Below are 20,851 nucleotides of genomic sequence, written 5' to 3'. Positions count from 1 at the left end.
TCGAATCCCGGTTCACCCCGATTATGTTTCTAGGTTTTTCAGCACCATACTCGTGCTCGAGGGTTTTCGCAGAAGTGCTATACGTCTGAGACCTGCATCACTTCGGGCTTCCCTCCAACATTAAGCTTACACTGGAATAATGTTAGAGGCGGCGTTAAAACCCAACTCTTACTGATGTAATCGCGTTTACAGTGCTACCTGTACAAGAGAATCCCTAAAGTCCTTGTTTTAACGTCCCTGGATAATGAATGATGCATAATGTGTGGAAACACAGTGTCGACCAAAACAGAATCAAGTATATACAGGATATTTATTGTACACAAGCATACATTCCGATTTTCGCCATTCATTCAATATACATTCACATCGGTTATACAGTTTCATGTCACTGAACGTGATGCAGTATTGTTTCCTGCAGGATGTACAGGCATGTTGGCATACAACTTCAGGTTGAAAAAAACAAACATATTTACAATTATCTGAAGCTTGTACGCGGCTACCTTAAACAAGGGGACAACTCTGGTGTTCAGTGCTACAGTTAGGGTTTCGTGGCAAAATTAATAACAGATCACATTACTTTAACCGTAGCAAAAGTATCACCTTCAACAAATCCCATATTTTAACGATCTTTAGGAATAACATGCTTAAACAAAACAAGAGTCAATTTGGAAAGGAGTCTGTGAGAGAAAGAGATTGTAATACTGAAGATTTTCACATGTTCACAGCTTGTGTGTAGTTCATCCCTGTTCAGCTGCTGGAGCCTGTTCTGCCTGGACTGTTTGTTCACTCTCAGGTTTGCTCTCTTCTACTGCTGGTGCGGGTGCGGATTCAGTTACAGGTGCTTCCTCTGTTGCAGGTGCAGGTGTTTCCTCTGCTGCCTTTGCAGGTGCTTCCTCTGCTGCCGGTGCAGGTGCTTCCTCTGTTGCAGGTGCAGGTACAGGTGCTTCCTCTACTGCTGGTGCAGGTGTTTCCTCTGCTGCCGGTGCGGGTGTTTCCTCTGCTGCAGGTGCAGGTGCTTCCTCTGCTGCCGGTGCAGGTGCAGGTGCTTCCTCTGCTGCCGGCGCAGGTGCTTCCTCTGCTGCTGGTGCAGGTGCCTCCTCTGCTGCCGGTGCAGGTGCTTCCTCTGCTGTTGATGCAGGTTCTTCGTCTGCTGCCGGTGCAGGTTCTTCCTCTGCTGCCGGTGCAGGTGCTTCCTCTGCTGCTGGTGCAGGTGCCTCCTCTGCTGCCGGTGCAGGTGCTTCCTCTGCTGCGGGTGCTTCCGCTACTGCTGATGCAGGTTCTTCCTCTGCTGCTGGTGCAGGTGCTTCCTCTGCTGCCGGTGCGGGTGCTTCCTCTGCTGCTGGTGCAGGTGCTTCCTCTGCTGCCGGTGCGGGTGCTTCCTCTGCTGCTGGTGCAGGTGCATCCTCAGCGGGTTTATCCTCAGCCACTGGTGCTTGTTCAGCAGCAGGTGCTTCAGCTGCCTGTTCTGATTGTGCTTTCTTAACTGCAGGTGCTTCTTCTGCTGGTGTTTGTTCAGCTGCAGGTGCTTCCACGGCTGAAGGTGTTTCATCTGATGCTGGTGCTTCCTCGGCAGGTTTCTGTTCAGCTGCGGGTGCTTCTTCAGATGGCTTTTCCTCAGCTGGTGCTGGTGCTTCTTCAACTGCAGCTGCTTCCTCTGCTGCAGGTGTGGACTCTACTGGTGCTGCCTCTTCTGCCTTTATTTCTTCCTGGACTGCAGGAGCTTCCTCTGCTGCAGGTGCAGGTGCTTCCTCTGCTGCAGGTTTGTCCTCAGCAGCAGGTGCTGGTACCTCCTCAGCAGCAGGTGCTTCCTCGGCTTTAGGTGCAGGTGCCTCCTCAGCTGCCGGTGCAGATGCTTCCCCAGCTGGTTTCTCTTCAGCTGCTGGTGCAGGTGCTTCCTCAGCTGGTTTCTCTTCAGCTGCTGGTGCAGGTGCTTCCTCAGCTGGTTTCTCTTCAGCTGCTGGTGCAGGTGCTTCCTCAGGTGCAGCAGGTGCCTCTTCTTGAGCTGCACGTTCTGAAGTTTGTGCAGGAGCTTTTTTGAATTTGCAGGTGCAGATTGCAGGTGCAGATTTCTCTTCAGCTGCTGGTGCAGGTGCTTCCTCAGCTGGTTTCTCTTCAGCTGCTGGTGCAGGTGCTTCCTCAGCTGGTTTCTCTTCAGCTACTGGTACAGGTGCTTCCTCAGCTGGTTTCGCCTCAGATGCAGGTGCTTCCTCAACTGGTTTCTCTTCAGCTGCTGGTGCAGGTGCTTCCTCAGCTGGTTTCTCTTCAGCTGCTGGTGCAGGTGCTTCCTCAGCTGGTTTCTCTTCAGCTGCTGGTGCAGGTGCTTCTTCAGCTGGTTTCTCTTCAGCTGCTGGTGCAGGTGCTTCCTCAGCTGGTTTCTCTTCAGCTGCTGGTGCAGGTGCTTCCTCAGCTGGTTTCTCTTCAGCTGCTGGTGCAGGTGCTTCCTCAGGTGCAGCAGGTGCCTCTTCTTGAGCTGCACGTTCTGAAGTTTGTGCAGGAGCTTTTTTGAATTTGCAGGTGCAGATTGCAGGTGCAGATTTCTCTTCAGCTGCTGGTGCAGGTGCTTCCTCAGCTGGTTTCTTTTCAGCTGCTGGTGCAGGTGCTTCCTCAGCTGGTTTCTCTTCAGCTGCTGGTGCAGGTGCTTCCTCAGCTGGTTTCGCCTCAGATGCAGGTGCTTCCTCAGCTGGTGCTTCTTCTGTTTGTTGGACAGATTCTACAGGAGCTGCCTCTTCTGCCTTTATTTCTTCTTGCACAGCAGGTTCAGCTGGAACACTTTCCTCTTTCTGAGTTTGTGTTTGAGCTTCAACTGTTGGTTCTGATGGTGCAGCTGTTGGCTCTGCAGCAGGTGTTTCTGGTGCAGCTGGTTCTTCGGCCTTTTGTTCCTCTGTTGATTCTGCTGGCTTCTCTTCAGCAGCGGGTGCCTCTACCTTAGTTTCTTCCTGAGCTGGTTCTGCTGGTGCCTGTGCAGCAGGTGCCTCTTCTTGAGCTGCAGGTTCTGAAGTTTGTGCAGGAGCTTTTGTCAGATTGCAGGTGCAGATAAAATGTGCAGATTCTGCTTTTGACTCCTCTGCAGGTGCCTCTCCGGCAGGCTCAGCCGCTTGTTCTTGAAAAGCAGGTGCCTCAGCACTTTCAGTTCTTTGAGCAGAGTCTAATGATGCAGCAACAACATCATCGGTAACTTCACGTACACCTAGAGGAGTAGACAGATCACGTCCTTCTGTCAGTAAAGGTGCTGACTCTACTGCTGTAGCCATTGCGACACGGTATCTAGGGTATGCCTGGTGTGATGTAGTTTCCTCAGATACAATCAGGTTAAGAGCACTTTTCGGCTTGTCTTCCACGGCAACGTCCTCTGCGACTACAACAGGTTCTGAAAAAAAAAGATGTCGTTTCATACATCAAAGATCAATCAACCAATAAAAATAATAGATCAATGGCAGTGTATTTTTTATTACAACAAACTATTTTAAAGTGATTAATCTTATACAATGATCACACTTGCGTTGATCTAAATAGTCAACAATGTTTTAATGTAAAAGTGCATCATTTTTCAAACCTTAAAATTCAAATGTCTCGTTTGGTTTGGTTTGTTTCTTTGTTGGTGTTTAACGCTGCACTCAGCAATACTCCAGCTATATGACTGCGGTCTGTAAATAATCGAGTCTGGACCAGACAATCAAGTGACTGTCATCACAAGAATCGGTCCACGCAATTGGGATAACCAAGTCATCGAGTCTGACCACCCGATCCCTTAGGTCGCCTCTTACGACAAGCAGTCTGTTGGGAACTTGTTTAGTTTCTTTCACTGGGCCACCCGTGCCCCCGACGGCCTGCGAACCCAAACGTGCAGGACACTGCGCACCAGTAGGGAAGTACTACATTTCATCCAGGTTTCATATGGAATGGTATATGTCTCTGTGACTTCATTACTTAACATTACTTCTAGGTTTGATAAGGGATGGCTTATGTCAATGTGACTAGTTTTGAAGTATTACATTAATTACGTTTAGGTTCCAGTATGTAAGTATTACACTATATCTAGCCCGTGAAGATCCGGGGTGAAATAGGTCAACCCATGCTTGCCGTAAAAAGGCGAGTAAGCTTGACGTAAGAGGCGACTAACGGGATCGGGCGGTCAGGTATTGACTTGGTTGATGCATGTCATCTTATCCCAATTGCGTGGATCGATGCTCATGATGTCAATCACTGGAGGGTCTGATCCAGACTCGCTTATTTGCAGACCGCCGTGATATAGCTGGAATATGGCTGAGCGCGGCGTTAAACAACAAACAAACAAACAAACAACAGTACGTCTAAGTTTGATGAGGAATGACTTATGTCCATGTGACTATTATGGACCTATTACGGTACGTCTAGGTTTGACAAAGAATGAATTCTGTCTCTTTGACTAATTGCGCAACGTGTAAACGTTGGTTGTTGATTACCATAACAGAGGCACAAGTTCAAATACACAATTCTCCCACTGGAACAAAGACGTAGTTAATGAAGAACGGACGATGGCTTCTTCATTGTAAATTATTAATACACAGCAACCAAAATTCTACAAAACTTTGGGTTGTTATGAACTCACGACTAATGAAAGGTCATTGTAATGCATACTAAATATTCCCCGAACACAAAAGTATGGACGTTTGCCAAACACATTATGTAAAAATCAAACGTTCCAAAGCCGAACTCGCCCTGCCTGTTCTAATACCCGTGTATACATGCCACGCACGCGTATTAAACTGTAAGGTAAAACGAATCAACGCTATGTCAATCGTTTCCCCAAGTCTGCAATGCATATACATACACTTTTTAATGGTAATCGGTGAAAGGAAACGGGCTATATCACAGAAAACGGACCTTTATTAACTTAACACTCTAACTTGATACCCAGACTAAATATCTTCTACACGCATCTCATTATTCCAGCTGCACCCACTCCCGGTGGAACGTGTGTGAGAATCAAACTGTTAATGCTTTCTGGAATATGACCTGACTGACTGACTGACTGACTGACTGATATATAGGAGATTTAACGTGCGCTTTCCGACTGTAGCGTATTTCGCACACGGGCCTGGCCGGACCATTTAGTGTATTCCGAAAAGGGTGAAAGTGGTGTGAGCAACCTAAGAGGGGCTTTTAGGGGCTGCTAATATTGAATTTTTGGAATTTTTAAATTTGGAATAAATGCCGAAGTGGGTGGAGGAGGGAACTAAGGATGAGGTGGGTGTTTGTATGTTTATTGGATTTTGCATTGGTAGGTTAATGAGTTTTAAGATGCGCTTAATTAGGTCTGTTTTGATTAGGAATACGCCTAGGGCCTTGAAGTTTTCTGGTTTATGGAATATGACCAAATCTGGTAGATAGATATAGGAATGATTAAGCTCTGACATGAGAGCGGCTCTGGGACGAAGGTCAGATCCCCGTCTCATTCCTTGACTACTCGTTGGAAAGGGCATAGTAACAACACACGGCGGTGGCGTCGTCAATACAAACCAACATCGCCGTCGGCATCTGTAAATAGCATCTGAAGTGTTATTTCAGGCTTGGCGAGATGCTGGAGTTACGTCTGATAGCGTACAAACTTCACATTCCACGCAATCCCAACGCTTTGTTGTTATCTTTTTGTTCAACAGTCAGGTCTACATGATATCATGTGACACATCTGGAGAACGCGGGTCACAGTGACTTCGGATATGTACACTTGTGTCCTGGGATGCGTGTGGACATGACACTGAGGGTCAGCGCGCAGGATATGAGTCAACGCTATCACATGCCAAGCTGGATGGGCAGGAAGTATGTCCCAGCCTCCTTGTTTGTTTGTTTGTTTGTCTGTTGTTTAACGCCGCACTCATCAATATTCCAGTTATATGACTACGGTCTGCAAATAATCGAGTCTGGTCCAGACAATCCAGTATCCAGTGATGGGAATGAGCATCGATCCACGCAATTGGGATACGATGACATGCATCAACTAAGTCAGTGAGCCTGACCACCCGATCCCGTTAGTAGCCTCTTACGACAAGCATGGGTTGCTGAAGACCTATTCTACTCCGTTTTTCACTGTTCAATTCAGTCAGACAGGCATGTTATTCACCAACAGTAGCTCGTGAAATATCTGGGAAGCATTGCAGAGATTACAGCTGACAAACTTGGCATTAATAATCTACAATGTACTTATCATTTCCGGATCTATCAAACAATTCAATCAGTATAACTTAGTAGGCCTCTCAGTCCGTATTCTCAGTACAAGCAGCTTATGAGATAAATAATTATACATAATCGTAATTGCCTTTACAAAAGGTATAAACAAAATACAACGCACTGCTAACCTCTCGTCAGTAGCCTATAACTTGTCTCTAGTGAGTACATAACATAAGGCGTTCATGTATAATTAATTAATTGATCCTTTTGACTTAAATATCGACTATTCCAAAAGCAGAATCTACAATCCAAATAGATAAATAAATAGCCTTTGTGTATCAAAAAAAAAATCAAAATAATTCCTCTTTCTCCAAAATTTGAAACAAAAAGAAGTAATTGTTGACAAAGTTCATCTGTTTTAAAATGTTTTGTTGAGAGCGTACCCAACAGAGGTAAATTACGATATCACATGCCGTTATCAGTTATCAATGACCGACCGACCGACCGACATTCCCGTATACCACTTGAGGCAAGGAGCGCTCTTTATCGCCTCCAGTGTACGCATCGCACATTGTGGCTTCGAGACTACCAGTGACGTCACAGTCACGTGGCTAGGTCCCGCCCCTCTACACCTTTAGTTGTGAATGAACTGCGTCGTTTCAATCGTCAATGTTCATAACATAGAAGTATATCAAATACTTCTCTATTAACGAAACCAATTGCCCGTGTGGTAACTGTCACCAAGTAAACTACGTCTAAATATTCGCGGACATCATACAAGTAGTTCACCACTTGTATTAAGTTGAAATTACCAAAGTCTTAGCAATAACAGGTCTGGTACATAATTAACATTTTTTAGGATTGTGTGATCTTCACAGAGCCATGTGCATACCAAAGGTTCACGTTAACTATTACAAGGAGCTTCAAATAGCTGACTGAGAACTATCAGCCCCACGACAGGTTACCCCCGTTCTGCGCCACCCTGCACTGAGAGGCGATCTATCTATCTATATTCCCAGCTTCGGGAGAACTACCAGCTTGCCGGGATACATTTTCGCAGAACATCTCCGTGCACTTGATAACACATATCTTCTCTGATTGTACCAGAATGTAGTAGATTTAATTGCAAGGGTTTATCTATGTTCACTGGTATACTAGCGCCTCTGAGTCCTGCTCCTGTCCCGGGGCTGGGGTTAAAAGCTATAACAGGGGCACTAGGGGAGTATTATATACATGTCTTATCTTACATCAGAGTCGGACACAACCATGAAATAAGTGACGACTCGCGCACATACCATGCCGCTTTCTAACGTGTCTGTTAATGGTAAGACTGATATGTAAGCGCACACGCTTGCCAAGAACGTACAAAAAAAACTTTCATGGAAACAATCATGAATAAAACTTAATTTGAAAATATAAAGTTTCGGTGTTAAATGATAATTAAATGCATATAATCATACAATCAGATTTAGAATAGTGCATGTCCAAATCTTTAGAATACATTTGCATCAAATATGTTTATTCTTGGGTCGTTGCAAAGCATCCCCGACTGCACTCCACACATCAATAGTGGAGAGCAATCATACAGAAATGTAAGTGAAGGTTATATTTATAAAAAGAAGTATCAGCAATTCTTAGTCAGAGAGTAACAGCTGCGGAATGTGAATCTGATATACGCGAGGAATTTATTGCCGCATCGATATCAAAGGCGATAACGTTTCCAGCATACTTGAACAAGCGCAAGCATCATTGGAAAACGCGTAAATAGTTTGTTCATAGCCAAAAAATAAAATTGAAATTAAAAAACAAGATCTAATGGTAATATCCAGGATTTGTGTGCAGTTTCTACATACTTAACAACCAATAAAAAGTACCTTTAAAAAGTTAACTAAGAATGCACCAATCAAACATCAAATAAGTCCTATAAAGATACAAAGTTGCTTATTAAAGTGAATTTTCTACAATAAATTGAAATAATAAAATTTAAGAAACGTACCTTCTAGCACAAGATGTCTGTAGCCTGAACTATGAGAGCCCTAAAAGCAGTGTAGTTGCCACAAGCAGACACAAAAGTCACACAAACTGGGGCTGACAAGTCACAAAGTGGACAGCACAAATCCCAAACACTGAAATGAATCGGCGAGGTTTCTGATAGACTCAAACCTACTCCTTATTATATGTTTCACAGCGGCAAGGTAAATCTCATCTCAGTTCCGGCGTGTTGCGCGACCCTGTCCAGGTGAAATAAACACTCAGTGCTCTTCCGGCTTTAGCTCTCAACTGTTTGACAGTGCGACCGTAAGAGCTTATATACCTGAAATTATGCATCTACGTATCGCATAAACTGTCTTTGGCAAATTAAAAGATGGCACACAGGCGTCGCGCACTTGCCTGTTCTCCCTGTCGATAAAAGTGGACTGGTCCAGCAGTCGCGTGCCACCTGTCCAATTTAGCTACCTAACCCCTCCCTCTCTAAAGTGCTCCGTTATCGAACACAATCGTGACCCACTTTAAACAATAACTATTAGATCGTATAGTTCTAATTGTCATTCATAAGGGCAGAGCAGTTTCCTGCCATATTTAAGCAATTGTAGGCTGGACAAGTGGGAATTGTTTTCAAATGTAGGTGCGACCCCATGTAAAACGTATGAGGGACACGGGTGACAGGTTATGTTGTGACGGCCTGCTGCCTTCTAGGTTTGGCGTGACGGTGTCATGCACACTGCCTAACGTGCCGCTGGGGTACGGCGGCTGGGGAAGGGTTCCGAAGGGGCGGGGGATGTGTGTTTGGGCCACAAGTCTTTCCCAGGTGTAATGAAAGTCGGTCACGTAGGGAACTTGGTACAAGGGCTGTTTACAACATGTTCCTCTCGTTGCTATTTCACAGCACACTGGTAAAATCGTGCAGAGTCGCCGTGCTTTCCTTGGAACTGCCGGCGTAACTGCATTTAATCTGTTGTTTAAATATACTCGGCATCTTTTTCACAAGCTCTCTACATCAACATTATAACACCACAGGATGTCAAAACAGTTATTTATACACACATATGTTGTTTATTTTTAAATGATACTTAAATCCAACAGAAACAATCAAAGTACTTGAGTGACGAGTAATGTTACGACAGCAAAAAACTATTTACCGTTACGAGACACATAATGAACCGGAAAACAAGCACTCATGCAGGATAGGGTAATTGAAAAGTTAGTGAGGTTTTTCATGAAACATTTACTTGGCAATTAGAAGCTTTAGTGTCAAGAAAGACGAGGCTGACGCGGATTTCAACTATGTTCTGTCATTATGGCGTTACGGCACAGATGCTGGTACTTTTATCAAGCAACGCATTGTCTTTGACATATAACGTGACCAACCATGAGTTAGCCGGCCTTACGGGTGAACAATCACATTTTTGTTTTTCATTATATTTTAAAACCACAGCATCTTCGGAACACAAAAATACTATCCACAAACTTCAGTTCATAGTTATTACAGAGGTACATGACATCACATGGCGATCTCCACTGAAGTTGACGTGAAACGTCTTTATGGCGTCATGGCACAATTGTATTCAAACACTCATAAGGTCCCTTGAGTGAGTATTAATGAAAGGTAATCTCAGAAAATATTGCCTGATACAGTGTGCTACTCCAATGTTTATGCCATGTATTTACTAGTTGTTGTTATACACGTCCTCTCTCTCGCCTCTCTCGTGTGTCGTAGCTTATTCTTTACACTGGAAGGTGAGGTGAGGTGAAATTGGGTTTAACGTCGCGTCCAAGATTATTGCACTTATATAGCCACGTGCATGCACGTGTGTGTGTGTGGCTGCTTGTACTAGTCCGAACTGATGCCGATTTATAGTGCTAGCACACTGAGATACCATGCCGCAGTTTAACATGAATACCCCACAGGGTAACAACAAGTACCATCTTTTAACGTCTTTTGGTATGACGCGGCCGGGGATCAAACCCCGGACCTTCGGCTCTCCAGGCGGACGCTCTACCACTAGACCACGGAGGCGGTCCTTACACTGGAAGGTATCTGCCAATCGAAAATAAACACGAAGTTTATGGTATAAAATAAACCCAATGTCCTTTTACACGATAACAGATTATACTTCCCCAACTTCTATTTACACCATACAACTGGACGTGTTGTATCCCGAAATTTCACTTTAACTGATCCTTGTGTAAGAAACAAACTGTTCGGTTTTTTTTGGAGCGTGTGCAACCCAGATACGTTGACAACCCAGATACGTTCACACTTATGATGAAACGTCAGGTGACACCGAAGTGTGGTGTGTAAATGTGACTTGGGCTTAGGTCTTCATAAATGCATACATCGGAGAAGAAATAATTACTACAGCCTACACACACCTGTAGCACCAACACGAACATACACAATCGCGTTCAAAGTGGTAAATTATAACATAAATGGTTCAAATCTATCCCATCGCCTTGAACATCTGCCCGAGTAAGCACAGAAGGTCTTTAAGAAGACTCTAAATGCATTCTCGCAATGTTTATAAATTAATATTACCATACATCGAACCGAATTAATTTGGATAATAATGACAGCTCCAATATTGACGCGGGAGATGCTAGGTGTATGTAATTTCACCTACACACCACCGCGTGTTGAAGGCAGAGGCAGCAGCAGCAGCAGCTATCTGTATGACTCACTCTGTGGATGTCGCTGACAGTGATATCAGGCTGCTCCCACCCCAACACGGATATGTAATAGTCCGTCGTATATCGGTCAATCTATGTACAATCAAGGAGACTTTATCAATGAGGCGAACCAGCTAAGACCGGCCAGTTGAGGACGAGACCAGTCCAGTGTTGTGTATCTCGTCGTAAGTGCGGCGGCGCACTTTAACTAAACAAGGTCAAACGTATACCATCTACGCATTTGTACCCCGCTGTAAAAGTGGGTCGAGGTATGACATTCAGAAAACATAGACGGTTACTGTGTCCCTCTACGTATTCATTTCACCAAACTTTGCTTGGCGGGAAGCAAGTAAAACGAAAACCTATACAAATTTAATGGTTTCTCTCAAACAAACGTTCTTGCTAAATACAATGATATAAAATATATGGTAAATGTACATCGCTGGCTCTCCTTATGAAGGCGGGAGATGGGTGAACGTTGTTTTACGCCGCTAAGAATTTCAACTCTGTCACGTCGGTTTGTGACCAGCGACGTTCTATATACACCGGACCTAGCTCTCATAACAAACAGACCAGAGAAGATCCGAGGTAGACTAGGCCTTCGTGCAGCGACCCATGCTTACCGTAAAAGACGACTAACGGGATCGGGTGGCCAAGTTCGCTGACTTGGTTGATGTACGTAATCGTATACCAAATGCGTGGATCGATGCTGATGATATCTATCATGGGATTGTGTGATCCAGACTCGATTATTTACAGACCGCCGTCATATAGCTGGAATATTGTTGAGTGCGGCGTTAAACAACAAACCAACCAACAATTATAACAAACATGGGACAGCGAGGCTTTATACGCAGGTCACATGTCCAGGGTTCATACAGATCCTTGGACTCAAAGTCAAGCACATTTTAAGCACTTTTGAAGGAAAAATGTTTTATTCATCAAAAGTACACCCTGAAAGCACAATAGCACACAAGTGGGTTACGTTTAGCGTTTTAACTGAGGTTTAGCAATAAAATCTCAACATAAACACATAAATAATGAAGCCGACTTTCTGTCCTTATTCCGTAACGGGTCGGGGGGTGGGGTGGGGTGATATAACATTCATGACTTTGTTTCGTATTTGGGCCCTTCTATGTTAAAACGAGTGAGTGAGTTGGGTTTAACGCTGCTTTTAACAGTATTCCGGTTATATCACGGCGTGTCAGCTTAATGTGGGAGGAAAGCCCGAAGTGATGCAGGTCTTAGACGTTTACTACTTCGGTGAAACCCACGAGCACGGGTATGGTGCTGACAAAACCTAGAAACATAACATGGGCGAACTGGGATTCGAACCCACAATTAGAGATTTCTGGCGTGATGTGAAAACGACAAAATAAAACACTTTTGATCAGACATGGTTCAATTCAAGCACTTTTCAAATCTGTGCGAACCCTGTACATCGGAACAACCCGTCCTCATTCATGTCGGCCTTTGTAACAATCATAGTGGACAGGGGCTCCATTGTGTCTCTTATTCCCCACAGGGATTTAATGACGTGAGCTCTTCCACTGTTCAATCAAAACTGATCAATCCGACTTCGTAAGAAAACAATGAAACGTCGTGTCGTGAAATCAATCAATGACTGTCAACGCCAATCATTCTTTAAGACACAAGGCCCGAGGTGAGAAATGCCAACGACGGTAAGAGTGATGCTGCACGGTGCTGACGCGGCCCGGACTCACCCACGGGAATTTAGGAGCGGGGTGAGATGAGCGTGGGAGGCTGGTGACACAATCGTACATCTAGTACAGGAGTACTTCATCTTAGCCTTCACGTTACAGAAAAAATGACGACTGAGTTATGTGATGTCGCACAGAGATTGCGAGTTTATGTACACAGTCAAAGACGCTTAACACATACCAACAACCCAGTGACAATTACCACTGATCAGCGTCAACACTGTCCGACAAATTTCTCCAAGAGTCAAGGTGTTTTCAGTTTAGAGATCAGTTTAAGACAAATTAGTTTAAGTTATATTTACAGCGAAGATAGACAAAACAAAATATCTGACCGAGTTAACATGTTTCATTAATTGTGAAGAGGTGCTGATGCACCAAGAGTCATATGTCAATGTCCCCGCACATGACTGCTGAATGTCTGTCTGTTATTTGTTTTTTGTTGTTCAACGATGTCATATTCCAGCTATATGACAGCAATCTGTAAATAATCGCGTCTGGACAAGACAATCCAGTGATTGGTATCACGAGCAAAGATCCACGCAAATGGGATACAATGACATGCATCAACCAAGTCAGCGAGCCTGACCACCCGAACCCGTTAGTTGCATGGTCGTTGTAACTTTGTCGCCTCTTACAACAAGCATGGGTTGCTGTAGACCTAGTCTACACACACATCTGACTGAGTTTATTACATGAATTGAGAACAGCTGTTGATGCACCAAAAGTCGATGTGAATATCTGCACAGAACTGCTAAGCGGGAGACATTAAGTGAGAGAGTCAGTGAGTCAGTGATATCACGGCGTGGCAGGTGAGAAAATCCACTAAATCGTTAAAGCCAAGAGCCAATGGTTTAGTGCCAAAAAACCAATATCTAAACATCAATACGAATCTAGGAATTTAACCCACAATCAACTGATCCTGGCATGACTAAGGGGCAAAACTCTACACCGCCCGAGGCCATAGCCATTTGGGCTCCCGTTCCCTCGGGATAACTTCAGCTCAATTAGATAAAGATATAAAAAGACAGTGATGACGAATGCCCTACTCGTACCTTTACCTGTCACGTCATGCGTACACTTGACTTGGCACTTCACATGAATTATGCAATCATCAGTCGATAGCAATAGTGACACATGACTGGAGCAAGTGTGTCATCTGTCCGCCACTGAGTCGTGGAGTTCACCGACCACCCAGAATACATCACTGCATTCAAGGGCCTGAGAAAGTTCTCTGGGCCCGTGGTTTATGGACAGTGTACAGTGTACAGATAAGCTGCGTATTTGCGTAAAAATAAAATTTAAAAAAAATAAAATTAAAAATAAATAAATATATCAGTAAATAAATAAACCCAATTACTTTCAATTAACTTGCGTACAGAATTGATGCATTAAATGAAAAACCCAAATGTATAGGAACACATGCGGAAATGTCCAAAGAAGCTTTTTCAGCATGCGTACAATGAGGCTAATTTCCGAAACACAATTACGAGCTAATTTACTTTCCAAGTCAAGCCTTTAGTTAAAACCCTTATATACATCTAAAACATTATTTATTTTTCTTTTGAAATCTAAAAATGTTAGCTCATATTGGGAAAAACCCAATAGAGTGGTGAATAGATAATGAACAAATATTGGTTACCCAATGAAAAATGCAATAACCCAATTAAAATAGAAACCTTCGAGTATTGTTCCAAAAGCTATCTGGAGCTCTGTCAGTACACTGAATGTTCACTGGCCATCAAACAACATGCACTTGCAAGATCCGGGTTAGAACAGGTCTTCAGCAGCCCATTCTTGTCGTAAGAGGCGACTAACGGGATCGGGTGGTCAGGCTCGCTGACTTGGTTGATGCTTGTCATCGCATTCTAATTGTGAGGATCGATGCTCATGTTGTCAATCACTGGATTGTCTGGTCCAGACTTGATAATTTACAGTCCGCCGTCACATAGCTGGGATATTTCTGTGTGTGGCTTTAAACAACAAACAAACATACACTTGCCTAAATTTCTTGTTGTTAAAATATACATAGACGCTATCCAACCCTCAATGCTGTACATGTCGCTGTGCTCTGTTGCCTCATGTTCAGTACAATAGCCTGCTTGTCCTAAACATTATAATATGCTAAAGAGAAAAAAACGCACACATGTAGTTCAAATAAATGTGTCGAGTAATGATGGTTGGTTGGTTGTTTTACGCCGCACTCAGCAATATTCCAGCTATATGACGGCGGTCTGTAAATAATCGAGTCTGGACCAGACAATCCAATGATTGATATTATGTGCATCGATCCACGCAATTGGGATCGATGACATGCATCAACCAAGTCAGCGAGCCTGACCAGCCGATCCCGTTAGTCGCTTCTTACGACAAGCATAGTAGCCTTTTACGGCAAGCATGTGTTGCTGAAGACCTATTCTACCCCGGATCTTCACGGGTCGAGTAATGATGGAAAAAATCTCTTTCTCTATATTAAGGAATGTACGGATGACACACTGTGACAGTCAACCACCGGCTATTAACTTGCTTGTCCGACATGTAATTCTACCGGACACAGGCTTCAGACACTTGTCGCTTAATTTGAATTCCTGCTGGCGAACTATTATACAGAGTTCATCGGCGAGGTGGCTTACTTGAGGCCATCACTGAAATACTACTACTCCCTCCAAGCCAGCTAAACGTAGGGAAATAAGGCTTGGAAAGGTTTGTTAGGTTGTGCCCTGGGCCCACTTGCATAAAGCGATCTTAGCGCTAAGATGATCGTAACTCCCATACTTTAACATAGGCTTACGATAGTCTTAGCGCTAAGAACGCTTTGTGCAAGGGGCCCTGTTCTATTATTGCAGTTCGATGCAACGGAAGAATAAACTCATAACAGTTGAAAACAAATAATTCACGTAATGTCAACGAAATTTTGTTCCATATGAATTAGATCCATCACTTGATTAAAAAAACCAAACACAAATGTGTGTTGGTGAAACGAGTCGTAGAAAATCGGTTTGTCTTATTAGCTAGTCCTGGGTAATGTCTGATTTGTGGAACTTACAGGTCAGTGTTCGTTAGCAAGGGGAAAGGCATGGATTCTATTTCGAACAATGTAGACTAACATGTTACCCCCGAAATAAACCTATTTGTGAGTGAGTATGGTTTTACGCCGCTGTTAGAAATATTCCAGCAAATTCCCAGTGGGAGACACCAGAAATGCGCTTTACATATTCTTACCATGTATCAATCAATCTTTATTGTATGAAAGGCCATTGGCCCATATACACATACAGATAAACAATATTATTTACAGCTGTACAGCGCATTTTATAATTATTTGATAACTAATATGATACTTGACATATAATAAAGGTATTGTAATAACATTGGTAATAACCACAGTGGCAGCAGTAGTAGAAAAAATACAAAAGGAATACCAAAGGAATGGAATGGAAATATGACGTTTTACGTCGCAAAGGCTTTCAGCCATAGCGCGACATTCAATACAGAAGGATCTATCAGAAATATACTCATCATGTCAGGACAATTAGACAATTAAAATGTATATGCATTTCTAGTAGAAACAAACAGACAAAAATGAAATGTAGATACTCCTGATCTAGATGCGAAAGTTTCAAAACAACTTATTATTTCTGGACATATCGGATTTACTAAGTAGTTTACTACGCACTCGTAGACTTTGATAGATGTATTGTAATATCTTAGTTAATTTTTTACTAGAGATACCATTAAAAGATAATATTTTGTTCATGGAATAGTGGTTCTTAGTTATATCAGGCATATATTTCAATCTTAGGTTGTCGTAAATTGGACATATAAACAAAAAGTGTAATTCGTTTTCAATATGGTTTCGGAATATGTAGGGAATCGAACCTGGGTCTTCAGCGTGACGAGCGAACGCTTTAACCACTAGACTACCCAACCGCCCCAAATATACTTATTTGTAAGGTTAGATATAAAATTATGCTACAAAGGAACCACCGAGTACATAGTAGCTCTCAAGACTGAAAGGAGGGTTGAGGTCAGGGTGGGTATGGGCTCTGGGTGGGGTTGACGAGAGGTGGGGTTGACGTCTAGGCGGCGTTTGGGTCTTGGTGTTGTAGAGGTCAGGGTTGGGTTGAGGCCGGGTGGGTTGAGAAGGGGTGGGCATGAAGTCTGGGCGGCGTTTGGGTCTTGGTGTTCTTGAGGTCAGGGTCGGGTTGAGGTCGGGTGGGGTTGAGAAGGGATTGGTTTAAAGTCCGGTGGCGCTAAGGTCATGGGAGTTTCATTCATGTCAGTCTGCTGGTCCATCACACACACAGGTCCACGAACTACGTGCTTTGTCAGGATCATCATATAATCAATGTAGATGAATCAGAGCAACTCGGCAGTGGCGGCAGTAACTTTAGCCAGGCTGATAGTATACGGCATGTTTCATGTCATGTATAGCCGTCGGTTACCATTGATTTATATCAACAACATTAAGTGTTCTGGCCCAACACAAGCTCGATAAAACATGTTCAACAATACCAATCCACACACCCGCTATGTGACACGAGTAATTACAAACAAGTCCTCCGCGGAGTCCCCACAAAATACTTGCTGCTCGTACCAATAAACACACATACATTTATTTCTTTTCACGAACGCAGGTACAATTTATGTACAAGCTTTTAGTAACCTTCGCAAAAACAATCTTGTTGTAATTAAATTTCCAATAAGATGCACATCCAAATTGAGACATGTGACAAACGACTGACAGTTCAATAGGCCTGAGTATCACAAAGTACATAGATTCAAGGCAAGTCTCGTTGATTCATCTTGCTTGCTCCACTGGATCACTGCCATTTGAGGTCAGGGTCAGATCTCATATCAATACCTGTCAAAGACCATTTGTACGTTGCTATGCAAACAGGTTAGGTAAAATGGTGTTTAACGTCGCGTCAAAGATTATTGCACTTATATAGCGACTGCATGTACGTGTGTGTGTTTGAGTGGCTGCTTGTACTAGTTCAAACCAAAGTTGCAGAGTACATCTCAATCTCGAAATACTCTTAAACCTATATAGGCATTGATACAACTATCACCATATTAACCACTCACAGAGAGCTTGCATGACCACTAAATGAACATAATCTAGTGACACCTCTTCCACAGCCTGTCAGAGCTGTCGCCAATTGTCAGGCACACTCAACACTTGACATGCAGTTGTTAACGTGCTGTTGTTAACGTGCAGTTGTTAACGTGCGCACAGTAAACGGGAGGATTTGGGGAATGACCTTTAAATAACCAGCACATAAAATAATCTTGACAAAAATGTGTTAAAGCGCTAGGTTTAATAAACAGAAGCCCGAGTGTAACCTGATCAAACTGCACAGTGAGCTGGTATAGTGCCTTGCCTGAACCAGCCAGCATGGACACCTTCAATGTGGTGAACTACAAGCATGTTCTCGCTAGGCTTCTAACAGTTGCTCCATACAGAAATAAACAAATGATTAAAAATCATGACGTCATGTTTCCTCCAATCCATGTTATGTTGTTAATTTTCACATTTCTTAAACAGGAAATGTGTGACCATTAGTGTCGAAATGTGAATATTCGTCACATATGTGCTTGACTTGGCCGTTTCCTGGTATAGAAATTTGTGAAAATTGTTAAAAAAATTCGATCGAACATATTTGACAGTATAGTTCACAAACAGCTGATGACACTTGTGTCGAACTATGTTGCCAATTGGGTAATGGTAATGATAATGGTGATGATGATGATTATGATCATTTAATACAGCTTGCAATTACGTGTCACGGTAACATATACGCATAATCTAAGCCATATGCATATATCCATACACAGACCACATTGACGGCAGGTGAACAGGAGATCCAATATAAAGAGATTGAGCAATATGTTTTATAAATATAAGTATCTATATAAATTGCAAAACAATATGCAAGCGATAGGTGTAAGTGAAACACCAATCGATTTCATTTATCTCGCTCAGAGCACGCAATTGCGTCATAACATGTAAACATCCCCTAATTTCGTGGCAAGCATGTCGACATGCCTTCAATCCCAACCCAAAATCTGACCATGTCCCGACAACGAAATACAAGTGACCTGCGTCTGCCAACCAGTCTCAACAACAGACTAACCCGAATGTTGTGTCGCATCGACGACGCCAGGTTTTTGCTTGGATAGGAGTCCGCCCATTTTGGTCGTTTCTGGATCGGTGAATGCTCAGATGAAGTCGGTTGTGCTACGTCACTAAGCGCTGTACATCGCGGGAAGGGTAGAAGTCGGGTACAATTGCACGCTCTCTCCACACGACCTTCGCTATAGTGCTGTGTAGTCGGTTCAGACAGATAGATACATGCATGTGCAGGAAACACAGCCCTCCTGTAACAGCTGGCTCGTAATGATTAATCGGTCTACAGCAGCAGACTGCGGAATACCGTCTATAACTGTGATAAGAACACTTCTAATGATCCCGTCATAAGACGATGATTTCATAGCTTTATAACAAGGCAATCGGCAAATGCAGATGATTTGAGTAAAGGTTAGTTTGTAAGAAAACAGCGTCTGGGCCCTGACGCAATCGTGCAAGTATGGCGAGAAGGCGATTGTTAGGAGTGCAGTATAGATCACTGATAGGGCTATGAGTCAACAATGTCTGGTATGTCTACGTTTGCTTCATACCATCCCGAATCATATCCACATCTGTACCAGTGCAACAATTAAGTAAATGTGGGATTCAACCCATAGCTACTTTAATAGATAAACGATAACTATAATAACCCCAGCTTTACAAATGACACTGTGGCACTTTGCACATGAGAATTGCTGGGACAAGTCGTGAAATCAAAGTATAACAAAAAAAATATGATCGGGTGAGGTCATTGTAAAGATAAAAATGATGAGGATGATGATGAGGATGATGGTGATGATGATGAGGATGATGGTGATGATGATGAGGATGATGATGAGGAGGCGAATGATGATGAGGAGGATGAGGATGATGGTGATGATGTGGAGAAGAATGATGTTGATGATGATGATGATGATGATAACGGTGGTGGTGAATATATGAATGACATTCTGACAATATTACTTCTATATTGAACAACATGGCTGCATGTCGCCGATGAGCCAGACATACATGCACACTGACACGCCAGTAGATAAATACTCATTGTTAATATATTATATCATCGTCAATAAATTATATTATTTTCGTGAGCAGGTCAACCCCTCGAAGAGTGAATGATTCACTTAGTGAGATTAATATGTTGCGACGCATACATGTCGCCTGCAGACAGGATTCGCACGAGACAGCTGCCTCATTCAAGGTAGCTCGGCGGGTCACCTGTGTCACAGTAGGTTTTTAAAGTAGCATATATCGGCGGGATTGTCAGTGAGTCACTTGCATGTTGTGATTTGTCATTACATTAGACAGTGACGAATTCAAATTAAGGTTAGCAGTGAGCTGTGTGATTAAAAGCTATAACCGTTACATTTTCATATGTAGCTTAGAGTAGATACCATTAGACTATACAGCAATGTAGGTTCAATGGCAACCTTACGGACCGACCATTTGATATGTTTTGGGGTTAGGGGTTAGAAGTGTAAAAGAAATGTCCCTGAAATGCTTGGAAAAAGTAATTATGTTTCATACTGTTGAAGAATTTATATATATCATCTGCCACAAAAGTATATAGTTGCAAGATATAGTTGTTTATAAATAAAATAAACTATTTAGGCTCATGGGTTTTGATTTATAAAAACAAAGGTTTTGCAGGTGTAGTCTCCAAACAAAGTTGATACAGCACACTGTAGCCACATAGCTTTTACGGTACTGATACATGACCAAACAAATTATTTGTTTGAACAGCCTACAGAAAAGTGGCGTCTAGTCAGCTGACCATACCAGGTATGTCGTCCAAGTGCATGTTCACACAACATATGATGACAATATCGGGCTTGAGATTCACACAGGCCAAATATTACAGAACAGAACCATTACATGCCCATGCCAGGTCTGACGTTTTACACGTGACCTTGCTTAGTCTGACGTCCATTCATGTGACTTCACCAGGCCTGACGTTCTTGCAAGTGACTACATCATGCCCGACGTTCCTTCAAGTGACTATACCAGGCCTGACGTTAACGCACGTGACAGTACCAAGACTGACGTTCACACGCGTGACAACACCAGGCATGACGTTCTTACAAGTGACTTTATCATGTCCGACGTTCCTTCAAGTGGCTATACCAGGCCCGACGTTAACGCACGTGACAGTACCAGGACTGACGTTCATACACGTGGCTACACCAGG

The 20,851-nt window shown here is 43.2% G+C and overlaps 1 protein-coding gene across 2 annotated transcripts; it reads right to left on the bottom strand.

Annotated features, from left to right (window-relative positions):
* Positions 1-293: 293 nt before the first annotated feature.
* On the bottom strand, positions 294-19,018 carry LOC139458425 (fibrous sheath CABYR-binding protein-like). 2 transcript variants are annotated; one of them, XM_071239865.1, is made up of 2 exons: positions 18,671-19,018; positions 294-3,367 (listed from the first exon to the last, which is right to left on the bottom strand). In XM_071239865.1, exons 1-2 carry the CDS (start codon positions 18,726-18,728, stop codon positions 738-740), a joined length of 2,688 nt encoding a protein of 895 aa, XP_071095966.1. In that variant the 5' UTR covers positions 18,729-19,018; the 3' UTR covers positions 294-737. The 2 variants fall into 2 exon arrangements, with proteins under 2 accessions (XP_071095966.1, XP_071095968.1); XM_071239867.1 differs by lacking the exon at positions 18,671-19,018 and adding an exon at positions 8,144-8,503.
* Positions 19,019-20,851: the final 1,833 nt, after the last annotated feature.

The sequence above is a fragment of the Haliotis cracherodii genome, unplaced genomic scaffold, assembly GCF_022045235.1.
Source record: "Haliotis cracherodii isolate W230 unplaced genomic scaffold, xgHalCrac1.p SCAF_12, whole genome shotgun sequence".
Taxonomy (NCBI): Eukaryota; Metazoa; Mollusca; class Gastropoda; order Lepetellida; family Haliotidae; genus Haliotis; species Haliotis cracherodii.
The sequence above is the reverse complement of the archived record's forward strand: the minus strand, read 5'-3'. Positions and strand labels throughout refer to the sequence as shown.